This window comes from Theobroma umbraticum, unplaced genomic scaffold (assembly GCF_002168275.2).
Source record: "Theobroma umbraticum cultivar Fairchild unplaced genomic scaffold, ASM216827v3 scaffold_55.0, whole genome shotgun sequence".
NCBI classification, from domain to species: Eukaryota; Viridiplantae; Streptophyta; class Magnoliopsida; order Malvales; family Malvaceae; genus Theobroma; species Theobroma umbraticum.
In genome coordinates, this window is record NW_018397270.1 from 3,402,602 (window position 1) to 3,414,267 (window position 11,666).

General features: G+C 30.6%; 2 protein-coding genes across 2 annotated transcripts in view; one reads left to right on the forward strand and one right to left on the reverse strand.

Moving 5' to 3' along the window:
- The window catches only part of LOC110426415 (putative disease resistance RPP13-like protein 1), a 46,576-nt gene extending 37,234 nt beyond the window's left edge, over positions 1-9,342 (forward strand). The window contains 1 exon segment of the mRNA XM_089785291.1: positions 9,237-9,342. Coding sequence (XP_089641417.1) covers positions 9,237-9,342 — 106 coding nt within the window.
- Positions 9,343-10,243: 901 nt separating this feature from the next.
- LOC110426416 (retrovirus-related Pol polyprotein from transposon TNT 1-94) overlaps positions 10,244-11,666 on the reverse strand; it is a 2,859-nt gene continuing 1,436 nt past the window's right edge. The window contains exon 2 of the mRNA XM_089785292.1: positions 10,244-10,267. Coding sequence (XP_089641418.1) covers positions 10,244-10,267 — 24 coding nt within the window. The remainder of the gene's footprint in view (positions 10,268-11,666) is intronic.

Genomic DNA, 11,666 nt, shown 5'->3' on the forward strand with positions numbered 1-11,666 from the left:
ATGATAATAAACAAATATGACTATTTCCATCCATCAAAAAGAATGTTCACTATCCATAAGTTTATATATACTAGTATTTAGTGTCACTGTTTTTTATTTATTTTTAAATAAGAATAATAATTTTATATAAAAATATTAAATGTTCTGTGCAAATTTAATTATCTATAAATATAAGGCACTTATAATATTCCGAGATGATAAGAGTTGGGTATGGAAACCTACTAATAAAATACTTTGTATTCTACTCAGATTAAAAATGAAAAAGAAAAAGAAATTTGCCTTGTATTGTACCTGAAAATCGTAAAATCATAAAATTTTTAAATAATTTAAATTTTTTTAAATATTATGACATCCAAGATATTAATTAAATATAGAATGAAGAAATTGTTTGAATTTGATTATAAATTGAAGAAGATATTAATTAAGTGCGTCAATGTAATGTCCTGCAACCAAAGTCATGAGTCAAACACTATAGAATTTATGAGTTGAAAAGTAAAGAATAGTCATTTTCATTTGAGAAGAAGTCTGTTTCTCTCTTAACCTTTTTTGTTCTGTTCTTTTCTTTTCGTCGTCACGAGTCTCACAAGAAGATATAGTCTTTTCATTTGTCTATCTTCTCCACTCCACAATGTAATTTTCAATTAACACTAAAACATGGTTAAATTTTAGCTTTTAACAACAATAATGTTTATTTAAATACCAATAATTAGTTATACCCAATAAGGAAATACCAATAACAAGAGTGGAGGTATTGTGTTATTGAAAATGCATTATTGTTATAAACAAATTAAATTTTTTATTTCATGTGTAGTTTAATTATTTTTATAGCATCTGTGTTTAAGATTTTGCGATAGAGTTTTCATTTTGAATATTAATGGCTTCGAGATGAATTCATGTGAAATTTTAAAAGATTGAGGTAATTTATCTAAAAAAATTAAATTTTTAACCATAACATTTCATTAAATATGAATATAGATAACGTTAAGAAAATTTAATTGTCTGATTACTCATAAACAGTATCAATAATACATATAATAATTTTATAATTATTTATTTTTTACACATAGTTGGATAATTGGAAACTTTAGTATTTTTCTATGAAAAGATTTGTATTTAATATCTTTTTTTTTGGGTAAGATTAGAACAATATTTGTTTTAATAATGACATCAATTCCACAATCAAAATTTAATTATCCTGTTGTTAATATGTTTGTACATACCAAGTCATATTTTATTTTTATGTGAACGAAATCATACTCTAGTGTTTTATCATTAATTAGAAGAAATTGAATTTTATTCCATTGGTAAAAGTTATTAATTTATCATTTTAAATCAAATTGGAAAGTATAGTGATAAAATTACCTCCATTCAAAGATGAATGATCAATTTAATACACCATCTTAAATGGAATGATAAATTTTAGTAAAATGTAATACATTGTAATAAAATATGGATATGTCTCATAATTGGAAGACATGTAATACATTTGTAGGTTAAAACTTTTATCTCTTCTAATTTCTAGACAACCTGGTAAAATGTAATAATTATTTTATTTTTATATAATATAAAAGAAACTTCTAAACTATTCGAAAAAATGTAATAAATTTTTATACTTTTATTGTCTTCAATCAAACGCTTGTACTTTTAATTTGAGTTAAATAAGCCATTGTATCTTTATTTTTAGTCAATTAAATTTTTATAATTAATTATTAACTTAATCAAAATATCATTTATTATTTTATATCACGTGATTTTCACATGATAACATGACTATACGACACATTTTACATTTTACATCAACGTCATCTCAGTGTCATGTGAATTTAAAATGACAAGTGATAATTTAACTAATGATAATCAATCAATCATTAGTTATAAAAGTTTATTTGATTCAAATAAAAATATAGAGATTTGATGAAACACAATAAAAATATAAAAATTTATCTAAATTTTCTTAAATAATTTAAAAGCTTATTTAAGTATTATACCTTTTACTTTCTATTCTAACCGTTCGAATATATGTTGTACAGACAAAAAACAGATTTTTTTTTTATCAGAAATTGAGTCTGAAATGGAGCAGAGCTAACAATGAAAGACTTGAAGTAGAAGTAAAGAACAGAGAAATTCAGGAATCTTTTACGATAGACCCACACGACTTTGAAGTTAGAAAGCAAGTTGTAATTGTATTATATATTCCAAATTGAATTATCGTGGACAGCTAACAATGGTTTGTTCGGACCCCAACAACTGATAAAATTAAAATATGATTAATGGCATAATCATCAAAGCATTTACGCACAGGATGACAAATTCAACATCCTTTGACTTCAACAACTGTAACATAATGATGCTATTAACGAAAGAGATTGGATGCTTGGTCATATGCCTTGCCGGCCATGATTTAAGAGATTTTTTTCTTTTTTAATTTCCTTTTCTTTTTTGACATAACCATCTAATGAGCTTTTTCTTTTTGACATTGTCATTGATGAGCTCAATTATATGGTATTTATTAACCCAAAATAGGAACTAATTATAGAAGAAAGCTACGGGTCTATTTAGTTTAGAAAATGTTTTTATTTTAATTTTTATTTACATTTCCAATATAATCAACATAAAATAAGGTCAATACTTAAATTTGAAAGTGTTCAAAAAAAAAAATTAAAATGTTGGAGAATCATTTTTAAAATTATCTAATTTTATAGAACAGTTAAAAAACTTAGATATTACCTTTATTTAATTCATCATTTGTAACATGACATATAGATTAAAATTGAAAAACATTTTCTAGAACTCAAGGAGCAGTAAGGTGACCTTTGGTGCTTTACAGTATAATGCGATTATTGTAATGTTTACAATGTAATGTGATTGATGAGAAGATAAAATTACTACATTTGATTTATATGGCAAAACACTAATTAAAATACTGAAAAGATATCATTGCAATTTTGATTTATAAGTACATTACTGCGAAAACGATGTACAATTTTAAAATTAACCTAAAAATTTGTAAAATGACAAGAATAACTGAAGAACAACAAATTAGAGTATGCTTTCTAACAACAATAGTTGTGGGAACATAATTATTTTGATATATGAGAAAAAATAAACATCACACATGGAATTTTGGACACAGTGATGAATACTTAAGGATATTGTACTAGTACAAATATGTGAAGGGTTTTTTTGAAAATAAGTAAATTTTCTCATTTGCAAAACTTCAATGTTATATGTACAATTGAAATATCCTCTTGCAAAACCAAAATTGTGATAACAGCCAAAACTTCCAGCATTCTCCTAGTGAGGTGGGATTCGGGATTTCATTTCCTTGATTCTTTTATTCCTAATTTGAGCCACCTCTGATACCAGACATGAAACAATCCGTTATGAAGCTGCGATTTCATTTTCTTATCTTTTGAATTTAAGCTTCCCATGCATTGCTAGTAAAGTACCTATTATGAAAACGGTTAAAAAAACCCAATAAAAATAAAATTTAGAGAAATTAAATCAACCAAAAAGTGTAAAAGTTTACGTGATTTAACCTCTTGCGTACGTGAACAGAGTAAAATAATTCTACTACTTGAAAATTATAGTACAATAACGTTGATCTTTATAGTTTGCAAACCAACTCAAAATCTCTTGTATACCCTCTCTCAATAGCTTTTCAAAAACACTCATAACTTCACAAAAATACTTACCCACATTACTCTAGCTCTATTTTTTTTTTTTAAAAAAAAAAGGCAAAGTTACAAAATGTTCCTTCATTAAGACTCGCAAAACACTATTGAGAATATTTGTCCTTGTGCTCATGTCCATCGACATTGAGAATATTTTAGAGATGGAACTTCCCTATGCATGTTTATTGGAGTGATATGTTTTAGCCTGTTCTAAATGTTTAAGATGTTCCGTTGAACATTAATTAAGTATAGGACGAAGAATCCAACAAGTTTTAATTGTATTTTAATATTTCAAAGTAGATTGGTCGTTTGGAGTCTAGCAACATTTTTTAAAGAGTATATTTTCTAACGTACATTTTTATTAGATAAAATATACATAATTTTCAAATATTTAATTTGATAAAATAATTACTTTTTTAACTTTTTAAAAATGGTCAAGTTGCTAGGCTAGATTTAATTTCCATTCTCTTCCCCTTACTCTAATTGTTTAACATCTAAGAATAACAAAGAAGTCATGCCAAGTATCATTAGCAGAACAATCAGTTAACCATTGATACCAGGTAAATTGTTCTATTTGACTTTCTTTCTTTCTTTTCTTTTTGTTCATTTTTTTCCCTTGTTTTATCCTTTCAATTGTGTTTTGGTAACTTCTCTTGAGGCTAAGTGCAGCTAAATTGGAATCAAAATAGAAATTACATAATTAGAAACCTAATTCCTAAATTAAGTTAGTATGACACCACGACAGAATACATCTCATGCAGAGGTTGAAGTTTACACTTGGTGCTCTTTATTGTTGTTCAGATTCCTGCATGCACAAATCAAATGAAAGCAATGTAATTAGAATTAAAAAAAAAAGAATCAATGATTGAAATAAAAATAGAGTTCAGAAATAGAGTAAGAGGATAAAAAGCATGAGGAGGTGCATTCTTCAATTATGCTCTTTTGCCTTCCAAGGACACTAAACAGCTCTCATTTTCACATATCAGGATAAAAGATGATACTCTGTGATCAAAACATATATAAGCATAAAGCAATTGAACTACCTTGAAGCACACAACGAAGAGGAAGCTACATAGGAGAACTAAAATATGTAAAGCACTTGCCCATTTCATTGTTCTATAAACTTTCACAGAGTTTGACAGCTACCCTTTACACTTTAATTATATGTGGACATAATAGAGGAGCAGCTTGCTATAATGTACCTCATCTCTAAAATCAAAATTAGGTTTGCACTTAGCGCCTCAGAGTGCCAGGAAAATAAAGGATAAAAATATCATTTAGTAAAATAATAAACACTGATGTTATTATAAAATTTCAGTATTAAAGTACCTCATCTTGTGGTCAACATGCAGCTGCAAAACAATGAAAAAAACATTGCAGGGTCACATTCCCCGATAGATTGGGGAAGGAATCAGATTCAAGTGAAGACTAAATTAAATAAAATAAAGTTATTAGCAACAATATGTCAGTATTGATGAAAAAGACATCCAAAAAATCTAAGCCTTAAGACACCTTCAATTCATTGGCAAATTGGAGTGTGTTGTGTGTGTATGCACGTATTTACATATGTATGTATACAAAAGAATGATATGGAAAAGGATCTTACATTTACTGTTACTCAGATTTTGGTCTATCATAGTGCACAATGGTGCAATATGGCCTATGTAGTTCTAATGCTTTTAGGCAGCGAAGAAGTTCCACTGATGCTCAAATTAATCAATGTTGCTGTTGGGTGGTGCTGTTGAGATCATGTATCGTAGTGCCAGAAGTTAACTATATAACAAGATTGAGATAGATTGGGATTAAATGCAGCCAAAGGATCAATATTTTCTGCTGTGGCAAAAAGCATCACAACATTGTCACAATATTATATGAAACATATTTGAATTGTCATAAAAATTTATTTAATCCAGAATAAAAATATAAAAATTTAATTTATCTAATAGAAGAATAAAGATTTATTCGAATTTTCTTATTTTGTATTCTTTTCATAACTTTCATAATATGTCAATGAACTTTTTATGTTTACATCACTCTTAGTTAGCATCAATTGTCGGTGGATTGATATTTTTATTCCCTTTTTTTTACATCATTTAACTAATATTCTCTATTCTTGATTCTTCCTTTCCTTAGTTTAATTCTTTATTTCTTGATTACACATATTGCTTCTGCCGAGCTCCTCTCAAAACTTTGTTGGTTTTATTGTCATCTCCATTCTTCCAAAAAGCTAAAGATGAATCAACCTCTTTAGGCAAATCAAACTCATCCGCTCCTATCCCACTTAGACAACCAAAACCCCTCGCCCTATCCTGCCATGGATTTCTTTAACATCCATTTTCCTCCTGTCTTTCCCATTTTTCCTAATTTACATAATAATAATAATATATAACTACCATAACATTAAATGGAATAAAAGTGTCAAATACAAATTTTGATACACCAAAGTTAATATAATTTTCAAAACATTTATAAAATAAAACAAAATAATAATCTCAATCACAATTAATTTCAACTTTTCAAATTTAACAAATTAAACATCTGTAAATACACACCTATAAAAATATAAATAATAATATAAGCGGGGTAGGACATGGTGGAGTGGGGCAGCCACATGCCATAACCCCTTGGCCCTGTCCCACCCAGCCTATATGTCAAACAAAAATATTGCCCCACCCGCAACCCGCCTTACTTTTCAAAGAAAAAAGAAAAGAAAAAACCTCCTTGGAGGCAGATCGAGGTGGAATCCATGGACCAGCTTGGACTTTGCCATCCCTACCTTTGAACTATAAATGAACATGTAATCAACTTTGACACAATATATGTGGGTTATGTTGAGCCCCTTACAACTGTATTAGTAGAGAAAGGTTGGATTTGGTCTTGTTTCATTTGTTACTAGGCAACATCTAAAGGAAATTGGAAACGTCTTAGATTGTTATAGGATAATGGCACTAGAAGGTGGAAAGAAAAAAAAAACCCTAAAATATATCCTTTCGAGCTGCAACATATAAAGAAAATGGTAGGACTTTACTTGGGTGATTCTCAATTTGGTTGAATCCTTCATTAGATCTTTGGAAGATCGCTTTTATGGGAGTGAATTACAAAAAAGATGAATGGTAACATGTGGTGCTACCCTGTGGTTCTTATGGCTTGCAAGGAACAATTCGATTTTTATTGAGAAGATTTTGGATTGGGAGGAAATTCTCTTCTTAGTGAAGATGAGATTGGATGAGGGCAAGTGAAGGAAATAAGGCTGTTGAGGAATATGGGTTGTGGAATGAACCGAAAAGATTCAATGCTGGCCTTTTATTGTTTGAATTCTTACATGATCTTTCTCCCACCATTTGGATACTTCTATTCCTTCTCTGCCATTGGTCTCATGATTCCTCAACATTGGCTGAGCCAAACATTCAACAAAAAAGTATGGTAAAGAAACAGAAATATGCAAAATAATAGTGGAAAGAAAAGGTTATTATTTATATAAAGCTTAATACAAAAATAGCAGAGATCTCAGTGTGTGTATAGATTTCACCTTTTGTCCATCATCTCATGGTTGTACATATCTACCATAGTGAACATAAAATTTCAAATTGATTATCCTGAATATAATTAGATATTTCCATATTGACATACCTTGGTCTAATCGTGATTGACCTTCTTTTCTTAAGAGTGAACCATCTTCCTATTTTCACCTCTAGATCACACCAAGGAATATGCAATCTACTCATATGGTGGCGATTTTGGACCATTCTCATCTTTATACTTTTTGCACTGTTGCGTTTGCCAAATAATCAAGGAGAATTTTTTGATTGATTTTTTTTATTGTGGCTAGGGTAGTCTGTTGGTAGAATTTTAAGATTTTTGGTTCCTGATTTTGCTGGTGTTTGTTGTTTGAAGTAAATGAATTTTTTTGTTGCCGTTCTTGAATCTTGGTTGACTGCTCCCTTTTGAACCAGAGTTTTAGGGTTCTTATAGAACCCAATTGTCCAAGGCAATCATGCCTTTCTTAGCATAAATTCTAGATGGATTGCCCTCAAGTCAAAAACAAATTCACCGACAATGACCTCAAATCCCAACTGCCTGAGGAACATTCAATGCTCTGTATTTTGTTGACAATCGAAGCCAAAAGAGCTTCCAGTTTTTTTTATTATTATTATTTTTATTATTATAAAAAAATGTGTTTGCATAAAGCATGTAAGATGATTTAGTGAACAAGGAAAAACAAACGTTCGTATCTCCTGTGAGAAACAATATCTGTGCCGCACTGCACTTATCCCTACCAAACTTATGCATTAAGCCAATTAGAGTTACACTTTTTTCCCTATAGATAAGCAGTGTTAAGAATAAAACAGTCCTTCTCAAGCTTAAATTTTACAATTATTTTTCCAGTTGGTCATCTCAGAATGAAGGTGATACATAAAACACAAATCGACGAGAGAGACAGGAATTACTCAGACTTCCGGATGTACAAGGGGATACTTTTTCACTGATGGTTTAGACTCGAAGCATGCCTGCAAAATAAATCATAAGAATATCTTACAAGTTTTAACAAGAAGGTGAGATGAAGAAAACTATTGTTTTGGAATTTTAAACATGAAAGTGAAGAGTGTTTCAAAGTTGATATACCTTAGTTTTAGTATGAACAAAAGATGTAAACTTCTGATCCTTCTCTCTTTCCTTGTTCAAATTGTCGTAAATTTACTTCCTTGTTGGACTGCCACTTTATAAACCTATGGAGAGAAATAAATCAAGAAAATGAACTTCTTTATATTTTATATATAAAGCAGTAGAGGAATGGTTCAGGTTCTCTGAGGAATTGGTATCACCATTGCAAGAGATATAGTAAACAATTTATAAATTGAAATATCTAACTAGCACTTTCATCAGGAAGAAAAAGAGGAACTAATTGTGTTGGCTAGATTTAATTCCCATTCTCTTCCCCTTACTCTTTATGTGATACTCAATATCCCACATCTGATTTGAATGTGATTGTTAAGATCTATATAATAATCCAAGTTTACTACTACTAGCAACTTGAGCTTAAGCTTTTGAGAGTCACGTGGTTTAGATCCAAAGAGTTGCTGAGCTAATGGTTAGACTTGGGTCGTTACAAATGGTATAAGAGCTTACGCCAGTCCGATGTGAACTTCGTTACATTTTAAGTCTTTAATATCTAAGAATAATAACAAAGAAGTCATGCCAAGTGTCTTTAGCAAAACTTTTATACCAAGACAATTGTTCTATTTGATTGGCACCATCTCTCTTTATTTTCTTCTGTTCATATTTTCCCTTATTTTTCCTTTCGCTTGTGATGTAGTAACTTGTGTTGAGGTTAAGTGCAGTTAAATTGGAATCAAAAGAGAAATTACATATTATGTACCTGATTGCTAAATTCAGTTAGTATGATACCACGATAAAGTACATCCCAAGTAGAGGTTCAGATTCCAGCATGTACAAATCAAATGAAAGAAAAGTTATTAAAAAATAAAGAATCAATGAATGAAATTAAAATAGAGTTAAAAACCAGAGTAAGAGGATTCTAAAATTTACAAACCATGATTTCAGTACACTAATAGAAAGAGGTGCATTCTTCAGTGATGCTCCTTTGCCTTTCAACAACAGTAAACAACTCTCATTTTCATGTTTCTGGATAAAAGCTGAATCTCTGTGATCAAAACATAAATAAGCATAAAGCAATTGAACTGCCTTGAAGCACACAATCAAGAAGAAGTCATCTAGGAGAACCAAAATATGTAAAGCATTCTCCCGTTTCACTGTTCTATAAACTTCTACAAGTTTGACAGGTACCCTTTACACTAATTACATGTGGGCATAATAGATGACCGGCTTGTTACAAAGTAACTCATCTCTAAAATCAAAATTAAGTTAGCACTTAGCCTCTCAGAGTGCTTGGAAAATGAAGGATAAATATATGATTTAGTAAAATAATAAACACTGATGTTATTATAAAATTTCAGCATAAAGCTGTTGTCTCTGCCTGAACCCATGTGCTTGTGGTCAAAATGGACCTGCAAAAACAATGAAAAAAACATGGCAAGGTCACATTCCTTGATAGATTGGGAAAAGAATCAGATTCAAGTGAGGATTAAATAAAATAAAATGAAGTTATTAGCAAAAATATGTTAGTATTGATGAAAAAGATATCCAAAAATCTAAGCCTTAATGACACCTTCAATTCATTGGCAAATCAACCTCACCCACTCCTAACCCACTTAGACAACCAAAACTCCTCACCCTATCCTGCCATGCATATCATTAACATCCATTTTCGTTCTATCTTTTCGGTCAATAATTTTTTCTACATGTCAATTTACTTAATAACATATAACTACCATAATATTAAAAAGTGTCAAATACAAATTTTGATAAACCAAAGTTAATATAATTTTCAAAAGATTTATGAAATAAAATAATAAAATCAATCGCATTCAGCATAAATTTTTAAATTTAACTAATTAAACCTATCAGAAAAAATATATACACATATAAAGATGTAAATAATAATATAAGCGGGGCAGGACATGGTGGTGTGGGGCAACCACACACCAAAATCACTTTGCCCTATCCCGCCCAGCCTGTCAAACAAAAATATTGAACCATAAATGAACATGTAATCAACTTTGACACAATATATGTGGGCTATGTTGAACCCCTTACAACTTGTTTAATAGAGCAAGGTTGGATTTGGTCTTGTTTAATTTCTTACGTAGCAACATCTAAAGGAAATTGGAAACGTTTTAAATTGTTTTAGGATGGTGGCACTGAAAGGAAGAAAGAAAAATAGAACCTAAAAGTATATCCCGTCAATCTGCAACATATAAAGAAAATGGTGGGGCTTTACTTGGGTGATTCCAAATTCAGTTGAATCCTTCACTAGATCTCTGGAAGATTGTTTTAATGGGAGTGCATTGAAAAAAAATGAATAGTGGTATGTGGTGTTACCTTGTGGTTCTTATGGCTTGCAAGGAATGATTCTATTTTTATAGAGAAGATTTGAGACAAGGAGGAAATTATTTTCTTAGTGAAGATGAGATTGGTTGAGGGCAAATGAAGGAAATGAGGCTATGGGTTGTGGAATGAATCGAAAAGATTTAAGTGCTGGTCTTTTATTGTTTGAATTCCTCCTTATGAAGGAGAATTAAGTTTAATGTAGATGAACCGACTTGAAGAAAATCAAGACTTGCTGATTGTGGAGGAGTCCTTGGAGATGATAAGGGTTCGATTATGGGCTATTTTTTGGTCCTCTTAAAATTCAAGAGTCCAATTATGCACAGTTGATGGTCATCAAGCACGCATTAAAGCTTTGTGCATCTTCACCTTGGGTGAGTTTCAAGAGATTAATTATAGATCAAATTCTAAGGTAGAACCCGCATGGGTTGGTAACAAGCAGACATGGAACCATCAGCATAGTTTAAAGAGATTGTTAGTTTGAAGAGAAAGATGGAGGATATTGTGTTTGTGGATACACTCCATGAAGCTAATACATTTGGAGTTGAAAGAGCCAATATGTTTTTTCGCATGGTGGTAAGCCATGTTGCTTCTGTTCTAAGTTGAAACTGCTTTTCTTCCATCATTCACAGTTTAGATAACATTGGCTTGGAATTAATATGATGTAGCTGTTTCGTTTGAGGATTCTGTTATTATAACGTTTATGCTCCTCCATGGTGTTATGGGGGCTGTTGGTTGTTGTTGATTTTTCATTGTATGCCTATATTCCGTAAGGGGTGAACAGGTGATAGGTTGGTGGCTCTGTTTCCTTTTAAGGTTGGTGGCTCTGTTTCCTTTTAAGGTCATAGGGTGCTTTGCTCTCTTAACTGTTACTGTTTAAGAGTGCTTCTTGCTGCCTTTGTACTGATCTCTTAATTTTGATCAGCTTTTGTATACCTTTAATACTTAATAAAACCACCTATGAATGAGCAATTGACAGAAAACCAAGAGAAACCACAAAAAATAAAGCAGAGCAGAGTAGAGAAA